Raw genomic sequence first — 25,206 nt, 5'->3', positions numbered from 1 at the left:
TGTATAAATCATGGGTTTTGCAATTTCCACTCCAACTCATCTGATGACAGGGATTTTACCCACAAAATCTCATGACCTAATACCTTTGTTAGTCTCTAAAATCCCACAAGACTGCTTGTTGTTTTTTAAAGGTACAGACTAACACAGCTACTCCTTGGAGACTTTTTACCCTGATATGATGGACAAGGCAATACGAACAAAGCCAGAAGCTGATGTCAGCCATGATGCCAACACCCTCTTGGCCTTTTCCAAACCATACAGACACGTATTTCAAACTAGAGTGCATAAAGTTAAACAGCTGACTCCAAAGAGGTTGAGCACCTAGAGCTTCCATTGACTTCAGGTGGAGCTGCGACTGCTCAGCGTCTCTGAAAACTGGGTTGCTTTCGTTTCAGTGACTAAACATTAACAGGTGCCTAACTTTTCCTACCCAAGTTTTTAAACCTCTCCAGTCTGCACTTGCCACTTCTATGAAATGGGGCTATTACTATTCAGCTGCTTTTCAGGCTTGGTCTATGCTAGGCAGGTAAGTCGATTACTGATATGCAATTCTAGTTACAGCAATTGTGTAGCTAGAATCAACTTATCTGCAATCAACTTACCTGGCTGTCCTCACTAAGGGAGGTCGAAGGGAGAGTTTCTCCTGTCAACTTCCCTTATTCCTCCTGAGAGTCAGCCCCAGGTACTTCAATTTTGCTTCAACCATTGAGCCTGTCAAGAATCAGTGTGGATTAGAGGCTCTTGTACTGAACTGGATCCTGGGAGACCTGTTTTCTGTTCCTGGCTCTACTGTTAGCCTGTTGGCTCACCTTGGGCTAGTCACGTCCTCTTTCTGTGCCTCAGTTTCCCCATCTGTAAAAGGTGGATCGTGTTGCTGGCCTCCTTCATAAAGGGCTTTGAGATTATGATAAAAAGTAGGTATTGTTATTGTCACCAGTCATGAGTTGGCTCATTTCTGGAGGGTATCATGTAGAGAGCTGCAGACACTAAAGGCGTTTTCTACCTCTGAAGACTGAGTTCAGTGCTGCAGCAGTCCACAGACCACAGCCAACTACACCCGGATTAGAGCTGCACCATGTTTCAACAGCAGTGGTTTGTGGCACACAAGGGACTTGTGTCTTAAGAAGGAGACCAACACAGGCATCACAGAAGAGGATTTGATGGATGGGTTAGGGCAAGTGACTCCACAGACAATTTGGAGGCAGGCAATCCATGAAGAGGTTGTGGTGGAGTGGGACGTGCTAAAGCCATGGCTGGAGAAGGAGCCCAATGGGGAGCTGAAGTTGTCATAAATGGTGGGAGGGGAGCAGGGCTAAGAGACACGAGCAAATAATTGCGTAAGTGCATTAGGAGGAGCATTTCCAGCTGATGGGGGAAAGTGATTATTCCCCTTTATTCAGCCTGGGTGAAGCCACATCTGGAGTATTGCATCCAGTTTAGAAAGGGTGTGGTTGTATCAGAGAGGGTCATATATATATATATATATAGTCCTGCTTGACCAATCTGATTAGCTTTTATGATGAGATAACAAACTCTGTGGACATGGGGAAGCCAGTGGATGTGATATACCTTGACTTCAGCAAGACTTTTGATATGGTCTCCCACAACATTCTTGTCTATAAATTAAGGGAATATGGATTGGATCCTTGGACTATAAGATGGATGGAAAGCTGGCTTGATGGGCAGGCCCAACAGGTAGTGGTCAATGGATCAATATCTGGATGGTGACTGGTTTCAAGCGGAGTGCCGCAAGGCTCAGTTCTGGGGCCGGTGTTGTTCAACATCTTTCTTAATGACCTGGATGGGGGACTGGATTGCACCCTCAGCAAGTTTGCAGATGACACAAAACTAGGGGAAGAGGTAGATACATTGGAGGGTAAAGAGAATCCAGAGTGACCTGGATAAATTGGAAAACTGGGCTAAAAGAAATCTGATGCCGTTCAACAAGGAGAAGTGTAGAGTCCTGCACCTGGGGCAGAAGAATCCCAAGCATTGTTAGAGGCTGGGGACTGACTGGCTCAGCAGCAGTACAATGGAAAGGGACCCGGGGTTATGGTGGATGAAAGGCTGGATATGAGTAAACAGTGTGCCCTTGTAGCCAAGAAGGCTAACGGCATACTAGGGTGCATTAGGAGGAGCATTTCGAGCAGATCTAGAGTAGTTATTCCCCTCTGGTACTGGTGAGGCCACATGTTGAATACTGTGTCCAGTTTTGGGCCCCCCATATAAAAAGGATGTGGATTTGCTGGAGCAGGTTCAGCGGAGGGCAACAAAAATGATTAAGGGTCTGGAGCACAAGACCTATGAGGATAGGCTGAGGGATTTGGGCTTGTTTAGTTTACAGGAGAGAAGACTTAGAGGTGATTTAATAGCAGCCTTTAACTTCCTGAAGGGGAGCTCTCAAGAGGAGGGTGAGAAACTGTCCTCAGTGGTGTCAGATGGCAGAACAAGGAGTAATGGTCTGAAGTTGAAGAGGGAGAGGAGTAGGTTAGATATTAGGAAAAACTACTTCACCAGGTAGGTGGTGAAGCATTGTAATGTATTGCCTAGCGAGGTGGTGGATTCTCCATCCCTGAAGGTTTTTAAGTCCCAGCTGGACAAGGTCCTGGCTAGGATGACTTTGTGGGGGTTGATTCTTCTTGAAGCAGGGGGGCTGGACTAGGCAACCTCCTGAAGTTCCTTCCAGCCCTCTGATTCTGCGATATATATATATGGAGATACACATCTCATAGAACTGGAAGGGACCATGCACTATACCTGACAGAATTTTTTTTTTTTGGAAAAATCTGTTTGTTCTAGACCCCTATGTGGCCTCCTCAAGGATTGAGCTCAGAACTGTGGCTTTAGTAGGCTAATGCTGGCACCACTGAGCTATCCCTCCCATCTGCTAAAGAGTCCCACAGAGGGCAACCAAAATGATTTGGGAGCTGGAGAACATGACCTATGAGGAGAGTCTGAGAGATCTGGGCTTATTTAGTTTGCACAAGAGAAGAGTGAGGGGCAATTTGATAGCAGCCTTCATCTTTCTCAGAGGAGGTTTTAAAGAGGATGGAGAGAAGCTGTTCTCAGTAGTGATGGATGGCAGAACAAGGAGCAATGGTTTCAAGTTGCAATGTGGGAGGTCTAGGTTGGAGAGTAGGAAAAACTGTTTCACCAGGAGGGTGGTGAAGAACTGGAACGTGTTACCTAGAGAGGTGGTGGAATCTCCACCCCTTGAGGTTTTTAAGTCCTGTCTGGGAAAATTTAGTTGGAGCCTTTCCTGGTTTGGGCAGGTGGTTGGACTTGACGAACTCCTGAAGTCTCTTCCAGCCCTAGGATTCTATGATTCTGTGACAATTAAGATTGAACACTGTTATTCAGACAATAAAATTTAGGAACTATGACAAAGAAGCATCTCCAAGACATCCAGGCTGGGCCTCAGTACAGTGATGCGATTGTAATGCCAACAGACTGAGGTTGCTAGCACCAGGGATAGAACTTTTGAGCATAGGATCTAAAGCCGTGGGCGCTACCACATAAGCTGAAGGCCACCTAGCTCTCAGCAAAGGCTGTGGAACAGAGACTTCACTCACCTTAGCATGTGGCCTCAGTGCCTCTGGGTACTACATGATCATTCTGGAAAGAATTGCTTACAATTGTGGGGAGTGGGAAAAAAAATGTTTTGAGGGCCTACCTAAGAATGCCCAAGCTATCTCTGGTGTGGAGCTCTGAGAGAAATACAAGTTGAACCTCTCAAGTCCAGAACCCCTGCGACCTGACCAGTGATGAACCAGAGAATTTGCTGGACCATGGGAGAATGTTACCAACACTTCCACTGCTTCTGCAGCTCTTAGAAGACATTTAGAGGTAAATTACAGCAAAATAACAGCACAGAACACTGAGAGCCAGGACTGGTGGCTGGAAATAAACTTTATGAAGACATGGAAAAGTTAGCCACACCCGTAATAAGTGAACATCCAGCTAATTAAAATCATGCTGGACCACAGATGTTGCCAGACCAGAGAATGTCAGATAAGAAAGGTTCAACCTGTACTAAAAAACAGAGAAGGAAATGGTCCAATTTTGATGTTTAAGAACTGATGTGTGCTCTCACTGAAGTAATATAAACTTTACCTTAGCCGCTGATTCAAAGTTTTACTTTATTCACGGTCTTGCCAAAATTGACAATTTTATAATGAGTTGAGGTATCTGGTGTTTCTTCTGGAAGCTCCAGATCCTGGAGAAAAGCTTGACAATGTAAACCCTGAAGGCTCAGAGTCCAGAAGACAAATAAAAAGAACGCAGTTGTTACTGTTCTTTTAAAGGAATCTTGTAATTTTAAGCCACTCTCATGAGTTTAGTGGGCCTGACTTGTGAATTTTGAGTGCTTGGTGCTGGCAATACCATTGTGAAGAGCAGATGGCACAAGATTCACCCGCACACTGGTGTGATCCAGCACAGCCTCTTAACCTTGCTCATTCCTGTAGCTTCTGCACTATGCAGCTTTCATAGGTGTATGCTGATGAAAAACTACTTGAGGTCTTTGACAAATCAAGAAAGATGCCAAGTATTTGCTGTGACATCAGCAGAACACAAACTCATAAAATCAATACAAAACACGTGCCGCACAAACGTTTACACCAGTGAAATAGGCCAGGAGAGTGGCCACAATTACCAGGAATCAAAGGGCCTTGACTTTAGACATCATAACGGAGCCAGTGTGTCAGAAAACACCGAACACCTGTCCTCAGAAAATCAGATTTCTGTCTAGATGAGTTTAAAAGAGGAGTTTATGGAGTAAGCAGATTTTCAAGCTTGTCCTAGGAGTGGGGTGGTTTTTAGAGTGTGGTTTTCATGAAAATCAGGGAGTTACACAGTGGTTAGATAGGGAAAGTGACAAAAGGATGCTCGTTCATCACTCTGACATGTTCAACACTCATTTCTTTTCCTCCCTTGTTCTTCTCTTCCTCTCTCCTTCCCTTTCCCTCATCCTCTCCTCCTTCCGTCTTTCTTGTTTACCTCTCATCTTTGTATCTCTCCTTCACCCTTTTTCTTCCACACCCACTCCTTCACTCTTGGGGCCTTTGTCTTCCCCCACACCCAGCCCAGTTCCCAATATTCTGTTGCGATCCCAGGAATATCTGTAGCTTCCAAGCAGAAGAGTGGATGCTGGCTTGGATCAACAGGCATGTGTCTGGGCGGCAACGGGCAACTTAGACTAGTGAGTGGTCCACACAAGCGGCCCTCCTTCATCTCAGTGGGCTGCCAGATTATCATAACCAAGGCAGTCTCCTGGTAAAGGTAGTTTTGCTAACTGGGCTTGCATACCTAGAATTTGCAGGGTGTGCCAACTGATGCATAGCAGTGCTCTGGATGCAGAGGGAGTGCACGGCTTGCGACAATGTTGTGTGCACACACCTCACTTCACGTGCTCTGGCTTTACGTGCTTATCACTTTAGTAACACTGGGGGGGGGGACCCTACACAGACAGAAACCAGCAGCACGTGACAAAGCTGTGCACAAGCAACAGTACGCAAAATGTCTTGCAGGCCACACCTAGAACCTCGGTGGGCTGAAGGCAGCCCCTGGTTGTCCACCACTGGTCTGGAGCGATGGTGCAGCTGAGCTTCTGCAGACTCAGTGCTCGTAGCCCTGGCCAGCTGAGACACAGGGATAGTAGGTAAGCATTAGGACATTAGATTTGCTGGGGCCCAAGGCAGAAACCAAGGAGTAGGCCCCGGCCTTGCCACCTGCTGCCTGGACCCAATGCCAAAGCCTGATCCCCAGCACCGGGGACTGAAATAGAAGCCCCCCGGACTGAGGACACCTGGCATTGACCCTCTCTCCCGCGCACCCCGAATGTGCCTCCCTGCCCCACTAGGTGTGTGTGCTCCGTAGCTGGAACACCTCTGCTTTAGGATGATTTATTTCCACCCCGGAGGTTAAATTGCTGTACTACTCACAATACATTTGCTCACAGTGCCTCTGTCGGTAGGACATAGTGTAGCTGTGGCAGTGGCCATCTGGTGGCCCTGGGCATCTCTCCAGCTTGCTACCCCTAGCACTGGCCCTTCATGGACTGTATTGTGGCGGGGAAGAGGGAGCCTGTGAGGAAAAACATTCACTAGAAAGCTACAGAGAGAACAAGACAGCTGCGTTATCGGATGACAGCCTAGACGGGCGTGAGGGCTTACCAATACATTTGACCAGCTAGTGACCTCTACAAGTGGTCATGGTGCTGATGGTTAGAGAAAGCAGGACAGGTCCTGACAGCAAGGTCTTTCCCAGTTTACCAGAACATAGGATTATGCTGGGAAAGCAAACGAAAACAGAAAGGAGATGCTCTTGGGTAGGCCAAGGGCCTGGAATATAGATAACATGGTTTCAGTCATTCAGATTTCCTGCATGGCCTTGGACAAATCATTTAAGCTACCTGAGCCCTTAGCCTCCCCATCTGTAAGAATATGGTTAGCACTTAGAATAACAGATCCATAGAATGCTAGAACTGGAAGGGACCTCAAGAGGTCATCAAGTCCAGCCCCCTGCCCTCACAGCAAGACCCAGAACCATCTTGATCATCCCTGTTAGCTGGATATTCATCTAACCTGTTCTTAAAGATCTCCAATGATGGAGATTCTACGACTACCAACAGCAAATTTTACCAGGAATTAACCAACCTGACAGTTAGGAACTTTTTCCCAGTGTCCCTCCTGAACCTCCCTTGCTGCAATTTAAGCCCATTGCTTCTTGTCCTATTTTTGGAGGCTAAGAAGAATAATTTTTCTCCCTTTTCCCTGTAACAGCCTTTTAGGTATTTGAAAGCTACTATAATATCCCCTCTCAGCCTTCTCTTTTCCAAACTAAACTAGCCCAGTTCTTTCCATCTTCTCTTGTAGGTCACATTTTCCAGACCTTTAGTCATTCTGGTTCCTCTTCTCTGGACCCTCTCCAATTTCTCCTCATCGCTCCTAAAATGCGGGTCCCAGAATGGGCATAATACTCCAGTTGAGGCCTAGTCCTTGCTCACAGGCAGTGGTGTGAGGATAGAAAGCAGTAACTACTGCATGGCTGGGAGACTAAGGGGAAAAGAGCCTTCTACATCCCTTGATGGTGAGCAGCTGCTTCACGGGTATTGTTTGGCCACTGAGACTCTTCCACTCTTCCAAGTGACAGATATCACTTGGCCTATCTAAGCTACAGAACAGGCTTAAAGACACTGCACCAGTAGGTGAGGAAACTAAACAGGGCCTGGGACCAGGCTGCTGTGACCGGTCTGGTTTTTTCACTGAGATGGAGCAAAACGCCATTCATGTTATGTTGCTTTGTCCTGCTGGCCCCCAGCTGGTGTTCCCAGGCCTGATGATGTCCCCTTCCCACCCTCACAACGCCTGTAAGAACAGGGATTCAATAGCGAGCCAGCCGCAAGCTTTCCTACTGTGAGTCAGGCTTTGCTAATGCCGTCTGCAGTCCTACAAGTGGCCATGACAGATATGCATCCCACCTATACCTTGAAGAGCTGTGGTTTTGCTTTCTAGATAGCTGTGGTACTTGCATGGCTCCCAATTTCACAGTATTGAGTGGCTCACAGTCTTCAGCATTTGTCCTCACAGCACCCCAAGAGGTAGGGCAGTGTTCTTATCACCCATGGGCAGATAGGGAATTGAGGCAGGGGAAGGCTAAGTGACTTGCCCATGGTCATAAAAGCAGTCTGTGGCAGAGCAAAGATTTGAAAATAGTTCTCATTCATGTAGTGGGCTCTCCACTGTGACACTCTTCCTCTGGGTCTTCAGGTAAGTAGCCTGTAACTAGCTAAAAGAACAGAAAATACCCTGCTCCACCATTCCATCCTACAGGGAACATGGGCACAGCAACTGTAAGGAGGAGCTTTGTCTCAGTATTTCCTCCACCACATAAGAATCAGAAAGCGTTTTGTTGGTGTTAAATCCAAGGGCTTTGACCTCCCAGCTTCTGGTGTTGGTTTATGGCTGTCCAGCTGTGCGCATCTGATACTAACTTGAGTTACATGATCATGTAATACTTGGAGATCACCCCGGCTTGGCTCTGCAGCTCTTAGGCAGAGCCCTGATCGTTCTACTCAAGCCATGCTGTAACCATAAAATCTGAGTATCTACTAGTACAAGAAACCTGTCTAGACAGCAACTGAGCCAGACTTTCACCAACACCAACATTTCAATGATTAGCCACCAGAAAGTAGTGTCCGATTCTCCTTTCACTGCTCGCCTGTCCTTGGAGTTATGCCAGCCTGCGTGAGAGCAGGATGAGGTCTTTAAATAATCCAGCGTGCTCTTTTTCCAAGCCAGTCCACTGGGCAGACAGGGTGATAGTGAGTCCTTTGGTCAAAGAGACTAGTCCCTCTGCTAGTCTCATGTGCTCTGTCTGCAGAAGCCTATTTGATCCTTTATTTCAACAGACTCAGGTCTTATGTTCTAACACAATTTAGCTCTCGCTACAGCCACCTGCTAGGTAACCGTGTGCCCCAGGTTGATACCTGCCCAGTGTGCTCCAGCACTAACTAAGCATGGACTGTACCAATGTAACCCACATATCTAGGTGTGCTTCAGTGTGCTGTGTGGTGGTACCTAGACCACTTACAGAGGGAACAACTGAGCCACCTCTACAGCCTGAGCTCAGAGCCAGGTGGCTTTTAGCTCAAACTCTAGAGGCTCCTGCACTGAGCTCCAGAGGTCTCAGGTTCAAGTCCACCTAGAGGCGGTTATACCAACACAGCCCTGCTGACACCTTCAGACATGACGCTGGCCCTGCAGATTCAAGCACAACTTCTCAAGGAGCTATGCAGCCTTTGGGCACAGCACGACCAGGACTTCCTCTGTAACATGAGTGCTGTGGTGCTGTACGTCGAAGGCATAGGACTCTGAAGGCATTTGCAACCAGCTGATTTAGTGGGGCTCCTGGGACGGATGTCATGTCTGGCGCTCTGCGACAGAGTTGCATGATGCCTGCACCCCCCAGAAAGGGTAATTCGTAAATAGCTCCTCAGACAACAGCTGGTCTGTTCAAAAAATATCCAGGTACTTGGGGGGCCCTTGTCGCTGTAAAATCGGAGCATCACACACACAGCGGCAGATTTATCCTGACAGCACCACTGTGAGATGGTGAAGTGGTGTTACTCCTCTTTCACAGACAGGGGACTGAACGCCCAACGATGAAAGCTTGTATTTTCAAAGGTCTTTAGGCAGCCAGCTCCCATTCGTCATCATCATCAATAACCGTGGGCTCAGTGCCCGTTGGTGTCTGATGCCTCTCTCACTATTTCCTTCCATCTTTCCCTATCCAGTGCAGAGTGGCTTAGTTTCTGTAGACCTGCTCCTCACCAATCTACTACATCATCTACCCATTCTCTTGGGGTCTGCCTCTCCTATTCGTAGGTGTAATTTTCTTTTGGTAGCCAACTTATCAACCCAACCCTGATCACTCGATTGGTATCGCGGATCTTGTTTATCCGGGTGACGTCTGAGCTGGCATCTTTTAACATTTGGTTGTACTGGCATCAGATTTCATTCATATCGTTGTTTGATGGTCAGCGCATCGCCACACATCTGACCAACCCTCCTCTTTCATCCAGGCTTGGGACTGCCATGAAGCGCTCAGTGGCTTCATGGCGGAGTTCAGCTCCCATTGATTTACACCTAAACACCTGTGAGATCTGTGCTTACGTGACTTGCCTAGAAAAATCCAGGAATCAGATCTCCTGATCCACAAGATTGCCATCCCTCTAAAAGAAATGAGTCTCCAAAAAAGATGCCTTTAGTGGGATCTTTTCCACTGACTCTGATGGGCTTTGGGTCAGGCCTAGCTGCTGGCCCAAGAGCACATTCTTGCTTGTTTCTTCACATTCAAAGATAGCATCGTTGTCAAGCAATGAGCAGTTCCAACCCCCATGTGTCTCCTGAGCCCAGGAGGGTTCTAGAAAATCATGCAGAACCACCTGGAACATTGGGATGGGCAGGACAGAAGAGGAAAGAAAATGGTAAATTCAGGAACTATCCAAATAATAGTGTAGAGTTCTCTCTCTGCTCAGTGTTCACGTTCTTGGTATTAGAAGAAGGCCTTGTTGAGTGTTCAGCTAATGGGTGGTTCTGGCCCTTTCTTTTTTACTTTATTTCACGAGGGATAGCTCAGTGTTTGTGCATTGGCCTGCTAAACGTGGGGTTATGAGCTCAGTCCTGGAGGGGAACGTTAAGGGATGTGAGGAAAATAGATTTAAAAAAAATATTCTGTCAGGGATGGTGATAAGTCCTGCTGGGAGGACAGGGGACTGGAGTAGAGGACCTCTGATGGGGTCTTCCAGTGCTATAAGATAGGTGTGCGTGTGTGTGTGTGTATTTTTCCTCCTTCTTGAATGAGGAGGAAGGTGGCAGATAGCTCAGTGGCTTGGGTATTGGCCTTGTAAATCCAGGTTTGTGAGCTCAGTCCCTGAGGAAGCTATTTAGGGCCCTCAGGAAAATAGATTTAACAACACATTTGTCAGGGATGGTGATAGGTCCTGATGTGTGAGTGCAGGGGACTGGATGTGATGGCCTCACAAGGTCCCTTCCAGCTCTCTGATATACATATGTACACACCTCCGTAACATGAACTCTGTTGAAAAAAAATTAAGTTCCCCTTTCGAAAGACAACCTGTGCAGAACCTGTCAGGCAATCCACATCCCAAATCAGAAGAAATTAATAACTTATGGCTTGAGAAAGAGAAGTAACGAGATATGGACCCAAAAGGGAGAAGGGATTGGTTTTGAGATGACTGAAATAAATAGCAACTAAGTAACAGCGAGAGCTGGTGGGGCCATCCCAGCCTGTAGGCAGAGGAGAAGGAGGTGCTATCCGCTGGGGTGGGATGGCCCCTTTGCACTGAGATGAGGCTGAGGCAAGGAAATGAAGATGGAAAAGCCAACTGCTTTCACAAGGTGCTTTTGAGCCGGGTCATTCGTATGAAAATGGGAGCTGATGGGAGGGGGTTGTTTTCTTTCATGTTTATAAATGCTTGTTGACACACCAAAGCTGTACCTCGTTGGCTACACTGCCATGATTCATAATTAAACAGCCAGGAGGAATGGTTGTGAGTGTCCACTCTGAGCTCCTGCATAACACCGGTCACAGGGCTTCTCTGAATTATTCACTCTATCAATGAGGGCAGGGACTTTGGAAAAACTGCCGATCGTCAGCTAGTTGGCGTGGTGCAACTGTGCTAGCACAGGTGCAGTTGTAGGTTACTATGAAGGTTGCTGTTATACTGCAGCTTTTGCTCTCGGGGTATGAGCTGTTCTGGGTATAGGGCATGGGAATAGTGATGCTTGCAGGACTGGCTGCCCTCTTGCTTCCCTGGCAGAGATGCCTCAATCCTAAAGGCACTGGGGTGGGGGACCTGAACCCTCCCTCTCTACCAAGGCCCCCTGTGAAGCAAGAGGGTCCAAGTCCACTGTCCTGGCCTACTTCCTATCTCTTTGGTTTGGATCATGGCCCCTTCTACCCAGCAGCTGTCCCAACTCTCAAGCTCCTGGTGGCTCTCCCCTCATGGCTAGCTGCCTCTTCACTAGTCAGGTCTCAACTAAGCCAGATTCTGTCCTTGTCTTCACCCTCCAGGCCTGGCTATGGCTACTGGCAAGGCAGGGCGGGGCTAGGTGGGCCTGTAGACTTCTCCGCAACCCTTTCTGTACAATCATACAATTGGAAGGGACTCAAGAGGTTGTCCAGTCCCTGCCCTCATGGCAGGACCGAGCACCATTTAGATCATTCCTGTTAGATGTTTCTCTAACCTGTTCTTAAGTATCTCCATTGTTAGAGGTTCTACAACCACCCCAGGCAATTTATTCCAGTAATTAACTACCCTGACAGTTACGAAATTTTTCCTAATGTCCAAGCTAACCCACCCTTGCCGCAATTGAAGCCCATTGCTTCTTGTTGTATCCTCCGAGGCCAAGAACAATGACTTTTCCCTCCTCCTTTAACAGCCTTTTAGGTAGTTGAAAGCTACTATCACGTCTGCTCTCAGCCTTTCCTTTTCCAGACTAAGCAAACCCAATTCTTCATGCTGGTTTGGGGTTTCTCAGCTTCAACACAGACACCTTTCTACCAGTGTAAATGTGTTGATGCTAAGGATTGTATTGCTTGAAGTGTATCCGTAAAACAATCACCCCCTTGGACAACTAATGGTTTGTCCACACTGCAGTGAAAGCTCACACCAGCCAGTCTACAGACCCATCCTGGTGGGATTCATGCTACAGCACTAAAAAGGACCATGTAGACTCAGACTCTGGAGCCTGGCAGTGGGCATTGGTCTCAGAACCAGAGCAGGAATACTTACACTGCTCTTAAACCTAAGGTCTGGCACTTGCTGCTGCAGGAGGTTGTAGGGGTTTGTGGCAAAGATGTATCTTTAGTTCTAACGGTGCAAAGCCTGGGGAGACCACCTCTCAGATGCACTGAGACCCTTTGACACATTAGGAAAAACTTTTTCACTAGGAGGGTGGTGAAGCTTTGGAATGGTCTACCCAGGGAAGTAGTGGAGTCTCCATCTCTGGAGGTGCCTAAGTCTCGCCTCGACAAAGCCCTGGAGGGGCTGATCTGATGGGTTTGGTCCTGCTTAGAGCAGCGGGCTGGACTCGATGGCTTTTTTAGGTCTCTTCCAGCTCTATTGTTCTATGGTTCTATGATTCTATGACACAAGGTGCTATAGAAATGTGAAGTGCTCCATCATTGTGCAGCCAGGAAGAAGAGAAGGGGAGTTTAAATATCCAGCTGACAAACATGGCCAGAAGGAAGCAGTGCTTTTGCGATGCTTTGGATTCCTGTTGGCTCAGAGGCCAGCTCCAAAGGGAGTTGAGAAAACGTAAGTGTGTGTTCAAATGACAAGGAAAAACTTGGAGACGTTTGGAAAAATGTCTAGGAGGAGTTTGACCCTTTAAAGGTAGCTCCTGAAATGATGGACAGAAATACAGGAAGAGAGGAGAGCTGATGGCCAAATAACATCAGGAGACTCCAAGTTTAAAGGCAGGATAAAGAGAAGTGTGGAACGAGAGGCGTGTAGTCACATTGCTTAAGGCAGGGATAAGTGACCACAAATGGTGGGCCATATGTGTGGCCCTCCTTCACCTCACTGAGGTTCCACCTGTGGCTCTGCATTCCTCTGTCTGCCCCACCACGCGCCTCTCACGCACGGGCTCACCTGAGTCCCACACTTACCTGCTCCTCCTGTCTCCCTTTCAGCACTTTCAGAGCACCATGAATCGCCTGATTGGCGCTCTGCTCCCACTCCTCCCCGTCCCTCCCAGAGCTGGAACACCGGGAACAGCTGATTCATGGAATTCCAGCTCTGGGAGGGAGGGGAAGGAGTGGGGACAGAGCATGAATCAGATGATTCGTGGCTCCTTTGAAAGTGCTGTGGAGGAGAGGTTAGAAGTGTGGGGCTCCAATGCCCCAGTGTGTGAGAGGTCCGTGGGGGAGGGTCAGGGCCCAAGCCTGCTCATTCCTATAGCTTCTGCACTATGCAGCTTTCATAGGTGTATGCTGATGAAAAACTACTTGAGGTCTTTGACAGATCGAGAAAGATGCACATATTTGCTGTGATGTCGGCAGAACACGAACTCGTAAAATCAATACAAAACACATGCAGCACACGTTTACACCAGTGAAACAGGCCAGGAGAGTGGCCACAATTACCAGGAATCAAAGGGCCTTGACTTTAGACATCATAACGGAGCCAGTGTGTCAGAAAACACCGAACACCTGCCCTCAGAAAATCAGATTTCTGTCTAGATGAGTTTAAAAGAGGAGTTTATGGAGTAAGCAGATTTTCAAGCCTTGTCCTAGGAGTGGGGTGGTTTTTAGTGTGTGGGTTTAGTGACAATCAGGGAGTTACACAGTGGTTAGATAGGGAAAGTGACAGAAGGATGCTCATGTATCACTCTGATATGTTCAACACTCATTTCTTTTCCTCCCTCTTTCTTCTCTTCCTCTCTCCTTCCCTTTCCCTCATCCTCTCCTCCTTCCATCTTTCTTCCTTACCTCTCATCTTTGTGTCTCTCCTTCACCCTTTTTCTCCCACACCCACTCCTTCACTCTTGGGGCCTTTGCCTTCCCCCACACCCAGCCCAGTCCCTCACCTGTTAAAAACAATGGAAGTCTTTGGATTAGGCCCACAAAGGAGACCCTCTGAGTTAAGGAGCCCCCAAGATGGCACAGATCTGCAGTTAGCAGAGGCGTATTGCCACAGCTAAGCCTCCCTTTATCCAGGCCCTATGCAGCAGGACTCTTGTGTTCACAGCCTGCGGGTCTCCAGCTGGAGGAACAGCTCTGGTTTTGCTCTTGGAGGTGCTAACTGTGGGCCCGATCCTGTTCCAGCTTGGAGGTGGGGCTTGGAATTGAAGCCAATAGCAATAGGCCGGGGCCCTCTCTGCCTGAGGGAAACACAGCGTAGAACGGCAGGTTTATATCACACGTGCCAGTAGCCACAACTGTATAAATCTCAGCTGCCCAAGCGCAGCGCCCTGTGATGCAGAGCCAGGAGGATTTCCTTCTGTGACACGCTTGTGTAATGTTGGTTAAGGGCTGTCATCACTCCCATAAATTCCCTTGAAAGCCAGTCTGGCTATTTCACTTGCGCGGTCTAGGAATATGAGTGCAGCGGAGGCAGGCCAAAGGGAAACCAGGGAGGACAAAAACAGCACGCAGGTGGAACTTCTCTCATCCAGCACCCTTGTGACATGGCTGGTGCCAAACCACCACAGAAGTCAATGTTGTCTGACACATTACCAACACTTCCACTGCCTCTTGGGCTCTTGGAAGACATTTAGGGGTAAATTACAGCTAAATAACAGCACAGAACACTGAGAGCCAGGCCTGGTGGCGGCAAACAAACTTTAGGGACCACAGGAAACTTGGACACTTCAGTGACAAGTGGACATCCAGCTAACTAAAATCATGCCGGCTTATGGATGTTGCTAGGCCAGAGAGTGCTGGACTGGAGAGTATCAGGGAGGTAGCCGAGTTAGTCTGTATCTTCGAGAACAACAAGAAGTCCTGTGGCACCTTTTAGACTAACAGGTATTTTGGAGCATAAGTGTTCGTGGGCAAAGACCCGCTTCGTGAGAGGAAAGGTTCAGCTGTATTTCCAAAAGTCACTTTTGTTGTCTGTCAGTATGAGCACAACTAGAATGTCTCATTTTCTCATAGGGGGCGTCTACACTTGCATTCCTCTTTTGAAAGAGGTATGCAAATGAGGTAAATCGAAAATGCACATGCGGTATAAATGTGCATATTTGGCACCTCCTTTGCATATTCTAATTTCAAAAGTTCTTCTTTCAAGAGAAGAAAGTCAGTGTAAAAGCTGCTCTTTAGAAAGTAAACCCATCTTCTAAAGAATCCTTTTTCCCTTTATTTAATGGGAAGGATTCTTTCAAAGATGGGGTTTACTTTTGAATGAGCAGTGTCTATACTGACTTTCTTCTTTCGAAAGAAACTCTTTTGAAATTAGAATATGTAAATGAGGCGCCAAATATGCACATTTATACCTCATTTGCATTTTCAATTTACCTCATTTGCATACCTCTTTCAAAAGAGGAATGCAAGTGTAGATGCACCCATAGCATCTTTCTAGGGAAAGGAAAAGAATAATTCTGAGACATAGGACAAACTTAAAAACCCTTATATGGTATTCGTATAATGATAGTGTCAAGAAAGATCAAGAAATGTGCATGTTGCTGCAAAGCACAGAGCGAGAGATGGCCGTGCCCTGAACCGCTTACAATCTAATGAGCTAAAGGGTGTGGGGGGGGGGGTTGGGGGAGAATGGGAAACAGCCAAGGTGAGGAGAAATTGTGGAGAACTGGGAGAAGGCAGACCACTCCTGCTAGGGAAATGTCACTGTGAGCAAGGCAGGCTTTTGTGTTTGATGTCCAGAGGAAGACCTGTGGATGGAGTTGGAAATTTTTATGTAGCCCTAGAGATGACTTTCTTCTTCACCATTGATTGGGGCATGTTACATTGGACTGAGTCTTAGAATACGCAAATAAGGATACAGCAATGCAGCACAGGGAAGAAAGCCAAAAGGGGAGGGGTGCCACAAAGGCTGATAAGTGAAACATCGATTCTAGAAAAAAGGAGGCACTAGACTGTGAGTTGAGGTGGTCACTTCACTCTTTCAGAGATGGGGAAACTGAGGCACAGAGCGGTGCCGTGACTTGAGCAAGATCACCCTGCTACAGAGTCAGGAATAAAAGCCACAGCTTGTGCGTGCACATTCAACCGCTCTGACTTCCAGGGGTTAAAACTTTGGGGGTTGGTTTTGCAGTTCTAACACTTTGGAAGTCTGAAAAGGGAGGAATCGTTTTCCAGTGGTGAGTAGGTTTCCCTGTAAGCTGAGTGCTTGCGTGGCCACCCAGGATTGATTCGGGTGCTGATTGGCAGAGTGTCCTTAGCTGCCCACAGCTGGCAGTGTATGTTTCTTAATTGGTGGTGCACATCAGCTCATGCCTTGGTGTACACAACAAACTTTATTCCACATGAATAAAAAAATAGAGGCACTGGGGGGTTCTGTATTGAGTTCTGCCATGGACTTGCCATGTGACCTTAGGCTAGGCACTAACTTCTCTGGCTCTGCTTCTGCCTTTGTAAAATGAGGATAATGCGCCTTGCCTCCTTTGTAAAGGAATTCATGAAGTGTTAGTAAGGTTATTTGAGATGCTCAGAGGAGATGCACCATATAAATATAAATGTGATGCTTTAGAAAGCACATGGTCTCCAAAAGAGACATGATTCATTTTTTTTTCTTGGCCACCCTACCCCTCCCCGCACCCCCTCCCGCTCAGCCCACTCCCACACTTCTCCTTGCCTTGATGTATTGTTTCAGCTTTCACGAGGCTTTTGTTTTTTGCCAATTCATTTACATGCCAAACGAATTACCTTGCAACTGAAAAGAACAAACACAAAACATGGGACAAAATGGGATCTAAGTAAGGTGAGCATGCCAGCTCCTCAGTGAGTAAATAATAGCTTCTCTTGAGAAGGAACACAGCATCCTGGAAGATTTGAAAAAAGAATGTTCTGTGGATAAAACTGTCTTAGATTTTAGAAAATTTTGATTCAGTTCCTGTCCCTATCATGCACTTCTGGTGTAAATATGGTCATTTCACTTAATTGCTTTGTGCCTCAGTTTCCCCCACTGTAAAAAAGGCATAACCGTGATTTCTATTGTCCTTTGTTTAGACTGCAAGCTTTCCCATGGCCTCTGGCTGTGTATTTGTACAATATCTGGCAAAATGGAGTCCTGATCATCATAGCTATCACCTATTAATGAAGTGCAGCCGCTTCTGGGCTACAGCACAGCAGCTGTTCAACAGCACACAGCAACACTAGCCAATAGTACAGGAAGTGAAGAGAGATGCCAACCCCTATTACCCCCCACCCCCCAAAACAGCTGCATCAATGGATGATGGAGCAGGTGAACACAATTCATGTTTCAGAGCTCTAGAGCTCGCTTAGGTGCACTGATGCCAACAAACGCTGGTGATGCTGTCCCTTGGATGACCTGCCTGTAGGTCTCCCTTTGCTCTCCAAAGCATGATCATCTCTCGCTTAACATGCTCGGTCACTGCCAAATCTCAGCATAGGTCTTCAAAGGGTTCTGTGTGCCAAGTCGAAACTTGGATCAACCGGGTTTGCATTTAAAAAACCTGTGCCCCTTCCTAGATCGAGGGTGTGAGTCTGCTCTGACCCACTCCTGTGTCCATGTAAAGCAGTTCTACAGAGAGTGGGGTCACATCCCAGCAAGAGTAATCCAGCCCACAGAATCTGTGACCCCGCCCACAGAATTCAAGTGAATACCTGGTCCTGCCGTCACCGTTCCTTGCAGCAATACAGACAAGACTAGAAGTCCTGCAGCTATATTCTGTTAAACCTCTGCAAAGCTGGAATAATTTGAACAACTCTGATTTCTGCTGACATAACTGCAACCGCAAACCCACTCCCTGTGCTTACATTTCCTTCCCTGAATCCTAGGAAACAGAAACCAAAGGACCCATTAGCTCACCTATTCCATTCCTGAGGGGCTGTTGCGGGTTTGTTTCCTACTGCACAGTTTTAAGGGCTTCATCCAATCTAGTTTTAATTAAATGATTCAATAGATGGGGCTTCCAGTGCTTTGCTTGAGATCTGCTCCACAATCTAACACAGCTCCCTGCATGGGAGTCTTTCCTGAGAACCAGACTGTGTTTTTCCTTTTGGAATATTTTGCTTTTATCCCTAGTTTTGGACCCCTTTCCTACCATGCCGCACAGTTAGGGCTCCCCTACCTTCAAATCCTATTGCTCTCATGCCACTGATTAAGCTGCACGAGTGCTCAAAATGGGGGGGCATGAAATTTCGTAAGGGGGTGCAGCGCGATCAGCTGCTGGCTCTCAGACTCATCCATCTCATTAAAAATGTTGAAATCTGTTACTGTTTCATATATATGTACTCACATTTATATATTGATCCATAAAGTTTTCACAGACTTATTTTCTTACACATGCTGATAGGATTTGTTCCCCTATGAACATAACCAAAAATTTCATAGGTTTGAATTATCTGAGACAGGTTGGGGTCCCCAACTAATTGCAGGGGTGAAAAGTGGGGCCTGTCATATAAGGTTTGCTCACCCCTGGATTAAAGGACAGGTCATCCTTTTGCACACCCAGGACGCAGAGTGTTTCATCAGCTGTGGCTGATGTGGCAAGGAAGACTTGCAGGAGAGAGCTCCTTCCTGAGCAACACAGAGGCCAGTGTCCCCCGCTAAGGGCTTGTTTGTAGGTGGCTGAGCCCCACTAGCACCCCTGATCTCCAGGTGTCATGTCAAACCCTAATGCTTTTCCTCTCATTCCACTGTGGTACATGCAGAGTTTCTGAGCAGCATTTCAAGCAGACGAAGAACCACCACAGGCCTGCAGTCTGAATCCTACGCCAATCTCCGCAGAGCCTGGGCTTTCCCTCCCTGCCTGTTATACGCTCCCTGTTTATGAACTGGGACAACAGGGGCAGCATGAGGATGATGACGACTCCCTTATCCCTCTTCCTCGCCTCCTCAGCACCAAACCTGCATGGTGCAAGGGACTGCCCTGGCACAGATATCGGCTCACCTGGAGATCAGTGCAGAACGGGGACTCTAGCCAGTTACTTCAATTCCATTGCAAACATATATCCAGAATCACACCCAAAGCTGCCAGCAGCAGCAGCAGACAGGGGATAGAGTGAAGCAGCCATCTGCCCACTTGAACAGATCTCCCTGGGTCATGGTTAACAACATAACCATTACGCCTTTGTTTTCTGTGTACTGTAGCTTTACCCTGCCAATGCCTCTGCTTTCTCCAGAAGAGAGGTAGTAGGTACTTAGCACTAACCGAGTGCCCAGCTGCTGTACCAGCAGACCGACCAACTGCAAGTGCAGCAGACAGGGTTGCCCCAGGTCCCAGAAGCCCTGTCTGTTGACACAAGGCCCCCCAGAATGTTCAGACTGGCTTTCTGTTGACAGATCTCTGTCGAGACAGGCATTCTTCCTCGTGGGGAATGACAAACAGCTGTCGACAAAACTGCTGAGCGCGGTTGATTTACTGTCGACAGAATGACTTGGTGGTCCAGATACTCCACAGGTGTTGTCGACAAAAGGCCAGTTTTGTCAACAACACTCTCTAGTCTAGAGGTAGCGTAACTGGTTGGACACCCCTGCTTTAGCTCCTTGATGGAACTGTGACAAACCTAATGAACTGTGCATCATGTATGTTATTTGTTTGCTATGTATACATGACACATACATGGCAGTGAAATCAGGTTCAGGGTGATTTTTGCTGATGTTTATTGTCACTCACATTATGGTATTGTGTCTGGAGCTGATGGTCACGTGGGGGCATTGTTGTATCTAAACATGCGCCATTCATGAAATGATTTTCTATGCGTATTATAGTCTCAGAGGGATAACCAGATTAGTCTGTAGCTTCCAAAAACAAAACAAAAAAACCCAAGCAGTCCTGTAGCACCTTAAAGACTAACCATTTTATTTATTAGGTAATGAGCTTTCGTGGGTAAGACCCACTTCATCAGCTTCTGAAGGCTTGGGTCTTACCTGTGAAAGCTCATTATCTAATACATAAAATGGTTAGCCTTTAAGGCACTACAGGACTGTTTGGGTTTTTATGCATATTATGTTTTCTGTTTTTGTCTTATCCATATTTGGGACAGAGACAATTTTTCTGTCTGTATGTACAGCCTCCCCACCCTTGGCACAATGGGGGGTCTCAGGTACCACCATACTATAATTACTTATAATAATGTTAGTAGAAATACTCATCCACTCCTCCATCACCTCTCACAGCTCATTTAAAAAAGCAAATAAATAAATAAAAGGCAGAGCACTGCAGCATACTGGCAACGTATTTGTTCCATGGGTGGGTGGCTGTTGCTCACTCATGGAGCCCCTCTTCTAGCAGGTGTGTTTTGCATAGGGATAGCTCAGCAGTTTGAGCCATGGGCTGCTAACCCAGTGTGGTGCGTTCAATCCTTGAGGGGGCCCTCTAGGGGTCTGCGGCAAATAGATTTGGAAGAAAAAAGTTGCCAGGACTGGTGATAGGTCCTGCGGTGGGTACAGGAGACTGGACTCAATAACCTCTCAATCTCTTTTTCAGCTCTGTGAGATAAGCATATCTCCATATATAGATCACACCTAGTAGAGTTCTGTGCTGTGTTGGTGAAGATCACGCAGTGAGTTTGTCGTCACGGAACACATGGGAAGGCTCTTAGTGGGAACAGGATCAGGCCCTCAGAAAGGCTCAGAGCTTAGTTACACCCACTTAAATCCAATGTAACATCATCAAAATCAACATATGCTAGGAAAATGACCCATCATTAACAACATTTGCCTGCATCTGGGCTGCCAGTGGTAAAAATATCTGTAGAATAGATAGAACTGAATTGTATTTATGCCTCTCTGTCTCAAGAACTCAGAACTCACGAATACAAGTCATCTGAGATACCCACTATTATAAAGTAAAGGTCCCATCATCTCTTTCTGGCATGTATGTTAGGAACTTGCCATTACTTTAAAATCCCATCATTAACCCCAGGTAAAATAGTTGCAGGGTTTTTTTTTTTCTTTCTTTTAAATAAGGTATTTCTGGATTTACTCTGCCCTCCACCTAAAAATGTTTGGGGGAAAAATAAGAACTCAACTCACATTTACCATCGCTATTGGTCAGTTAATTGCATTTGTTGGAAATCTACTTGATTAATTGTTTTTTCCACCTAGCAAGACTTGCAGCTCTGTGTTTGCCCAGAAGTTACATCCACGTTTGCATCAGTGCTTCATTTTCACACAGAGCTAAAATAGATAGATAGATTATTGAAACCACATCCCTATCACACACAGAAATAGAGTCTGTTTCCAAGTAGTTTACCCCATAGAAGAGAATAATCAACCAAAGCTTATGAGAGTATGGCCATCCTAACTCCCTGCCTTTTTTTGATTGCAAAGGTTGCTTAGAAGCCCAATGCAATCCTACAGCTAAGTGCCTTGGGATGGTTTAGGTATTCAACCCAGGCCAATATTTGGTGAGGGGGACAGGAGGGGTATGTGTCTGCAAAATGTACCCAGCTCTGCTGCAAGTTTCTAATTGGCTACATGCTGCTTTAAGGGGTGATACACAAATCTTTGAGGGGAGCAGAGGGTGGCAATGATAACTGTTTGCTTCCTTCCTAGAAAGTTAAGCAACTTGGGACACCCCAAAAGAAAATGCTGGGTCTGTGGCAAGAAGCAAACAAGGGATTTGGAGTATCCTTCTGAAATGTAATCTTTACTACAAAAATCTTGGGGTTTGTATAGGGACCCTCTTCAGAAAACCGAAACACGGACACGCCCCCCACCCCATATTATCTAGTGTGACTTGGGCGGGGACTCCTGTTTTCTCATGGCTCCCTGGCACCCAGTGCATGCGCCTCCCACCTCATGGGAGCCTAATCTGGTCTGGGAATAAACGTGCGTGGGTGGGAATTTAGGCAGCGAAAAGCCCCACCAGTCCAGGACCTCCAATCAACATTGCCTCGGCAATCCCATGCCCCGGGGCTGTCTCGCTCGGCTTGCAAAACGGGTGCCGAAAAGGTTGCTCGGTTTGCATCAGAGCTCACCTCTAAGGCCAGCCTTGCGGGAGAGCTGCCCCAGCCCTCTAACCCGGGCTAGACTTCCTTCCCAGGAGTTTTTGATCTCACTCTGCTCCTGGAACTTGGGCTCCCCCCCCCTCCCTTTTTCCCTGGCGTCGGTGACAAGGGAATATTTATGTTGGTCTCGGCGGAATGCATTTCCTTCTCCAATCAGGAAGGCAGCCGAGAGTTTCTAATTATAAGTTATATGGAGGCTGTGAATAAAAGATCGCTTTTTAATGGGGCCCGGCCAGGTGTTCAGGTCGCTTGGCTTATCGAGAGCGTATTTGCATTTTATTACCCTGCGCCCATTCACACGCATTCCCTGCTACAGACATACCTGAAATAGTTGGGGGGTACCGCCTTCAACACCCCTTCCTGGCCGCACCGAGGCGGTGAAAACAGAGGCAGGTAGGCTACCAAGCTCACCTCCAGGATTTCCCCCAGCCCCACTGGCATTAAACCTCCACCAAATCTCAGACGCGGCACAGATTCACCTTCAAATCTGCGCGCAATTTTGAGATCGGCAAAGTCTGAATATTTGACACTTTCAAGCGAGTGGGCAGAAATATACGCCTGACGCTTATTTTTATCTGACGTTGATGAGCCCCGAGACTTTGTGGGTCTAAATGGGCTCAAGCCGCTGAAATTCGCTCTGCGCTGGCGCGCACCCAGAGCGTCCGATTTTCAATTAAAAACCTCTGGGCGTTTAAGCTGCAAACCACCTGCTTCCCAGTTCCGGGGGGCAAACACCGGCACGGCCAACAGAATACCCCACATTTTCAGGGGGAAATTTTTCCTGGGGCTGGTGAAGACCGCTAGGCGCCTTCACACGAGATTCTGAGCACTGATTGTAACACCTCTCTGGTGTGTTTCTTTCCTGCGCCTTGCTCGGGAACCGATTCCAAAGCAGGACCCAGCTCGGCGAGGGTTTCCCTCCTTCCCATTACCGAGACTCGGTAATTATAGTAGATCTGCTGCGACATGCCTCGCCCTGCACCTCTTCTTTCCATTTGCTTTTGGGGTGGGAGCGCTTAACATGCTCGCTGGAAGGCAGAGGAGACGAGGCCACCTTCAAGAGGCCTCTTGGGCCAGCCCGATGCGCGTTTCACCCGGGATCGGTGGATCAATGGCCCGAATCGATCTGAGCCTGGGGGTGGGGCGGGGGGAAGTTAAGAACTACCACGAAATTGACAAGTTACGGGAAGGAAAACTCTCTCCCGGGCGTGTTGTTTTTTTGGGCGGGGGGAAGGGGATCTGCCCTTCCCTGGCTCACACCTGCTCTCCTGGGCAGCTGCGAAATCTGGGGGGGGGGGGGGGGGGCTCTCACGCGGTTCCCATGAGACCCCCCACGCCCGTGCCTTGTAAGATCACAGACGAGTGTATCTTTCTGCACCTTGTCAATTTCGCCTCCCTCTCTGCAGCCAGTGTGGGCCCAAAAGCAACCGGGGAAGGGGTGTGTGTGTGAGCGTGTGTGTGTGTGTGTGTGTGCGTGCGCGTGTGTGTGAGCTGAAGTCAGACGAAACAAGGAGAGGGGCAGATCTGCTCCCAACAACTTTATTAGGGACCTACCCCTGAAAGACGCCTCTCCGGCTCCGGCCGCGCGGCGCTTTATCAGCCGTAGGTTTTGAGCGTGAAAAGGAGGCGAGAGGCGAAGGGGAAATGGGGGGTTATTTCCCCCAGGGCTGAACCGAAGCCGCTGGCTCGGGTGTGGTGTGCGCGTGTGCGCGTATGAGCTTTGCTTTGCAACGATGCGATTGTTTTGGTTCCGAGGAGGAAAGCCCCACCACACAGGTTTGTTTGGGTGTCTGACCCCCCTGTTTTCTGTCTCCTCTGGCCGGCGGCAGGCAGCTGAGCCGGGTCAGGGGCTGCCTGTCCACTTCCCTCCGCACAGCCTCCCGGCCGCAAGAGAATGCCCCCTTTCCGCCTACAAACGATCGTTTATGTAGCCGAGGGGGCTTCACCCAGAACTGGACGGTCCGTCCGCCTCTCTGCCCTAGAGGGCCCGATTCTGCCCTGGCTTTCCCTGGGCCCAGGGGTTTTCGCCTCCCAAGTTAACCCCGTTCGGAATCGCGTCCCGTCCGCCCCAAGAATCCAGAAGCTCCGGGGACAGAATCGTGCCCATCTATCCTATAACATACCCCACACGCGCTACACTAGAAAAGTCTCTCTGGTTCGCTTCGCACGCTCCCGGCTTCTCTTCACACAACGAGCCCAGGTTGCTCAGCTCCCGCCTCACCTACTTGCTTAGGGGGTTGATTTTTGCGGGGTGCTTATTCCTTAAAGCGACGCGGGGGAAAAGTGGTTTTCCTTCCCCCCGCGCCTTCCTTCCACCTGACTAGCTCAAAACCCCCTGGAAAGACTCACGTCAAGTTGTATCATTAGCTCTATTAATTCAGTCGGTGCCTTTTGTTCTTCGCAGGAGAGGATCAAAGCGCTTAAAAAAAACCAAACCAAAACCCAAAGGTGTGGATCTCTCTGCCTCTCCCTTTCGCCGGAGAAGGGCGAGCGGTCAGGTATAGCCCAGTCATAATAAACAAAGTGAATGTGTAAATAAAGGAGGTGAAATGGGGATTCTAAACAAGACCTTTCCGGCGTGGGAACAATTCCACTCGGGACAACAGACCGGCGTGGTCCGAGAAGCGGAGGAAAGGGTCCGCTCTCCCTTTTCAAGGTAAAGAAGAGTCGGTTTTACTTACCACCAGATTGGGTAGCTTGCCCTGGCTTGACACAGCCCGCAAAGAACCAGGAAATATCCAAAGCAGCCCATCTTCCAAAAGTGGATGGAAAGTTGGAGGTAATTCAGAGTTGCCAAACGCTGTCCCGTCTCCCGATGGACGACTGGTAATTTAATTAACAACAACAACAAAAATCGGATCAAATGAACTCAGCCCCACCAGGTGAATAATCCTCTCTCTCTCCCTTTTCCCCAGCTCCTCTTGAGAAGAAGAAAAAAAAATCGCAGAGAGGTAAAAAAAAAAATCTTCTCGCAGCCAAGACACTGAACGCAAATATTAAAAAAAAAAAAAAAAGTTT

At 47.8% G+C, this 25,206-nt stretch overlaps 1 protein-coding gene across 1 annotated transcript in view; it reads right to left on the bottom strand.

Moving 5' to 3' along the window:
- The window catches only part of WNT3A (Wnt family member 3A), a 141,053-nt gene extending 116,113 nt beyond the window's left edge, over window positions 1-24,940 (bottom strand). The window contains exon 1 of the mRNA XM_074986353.1: window positions 24,870-24,940. Coding sequence (XP_074842454.1) covers window positions 24,870-24,940 — 71 coding nt within the window. The remainder of the gene's footprint in view (window positions 1-24,869) is intronic.
- Between the last annotated feature and the right edge of the window lie 266 nt (window positions 24,941-25,206).

This window comes from Carettochelys insculpta, chromosome 2 (assembly GCF_033958435.1).
Source record: "Carettochelys insculpta isolate YL-2023 chromosome 2, ASM3395843v1, whole genome shotgun sequence".
Lineage (NCBI taxonomy): Eukaryota > Metazoa > Chordata > Testudines > Carettochelyidae > Carettochelys > Carettochelys insculpta.
This window is presented reverse-complemented; position numbering and strand designations above follow the sequence as displayed.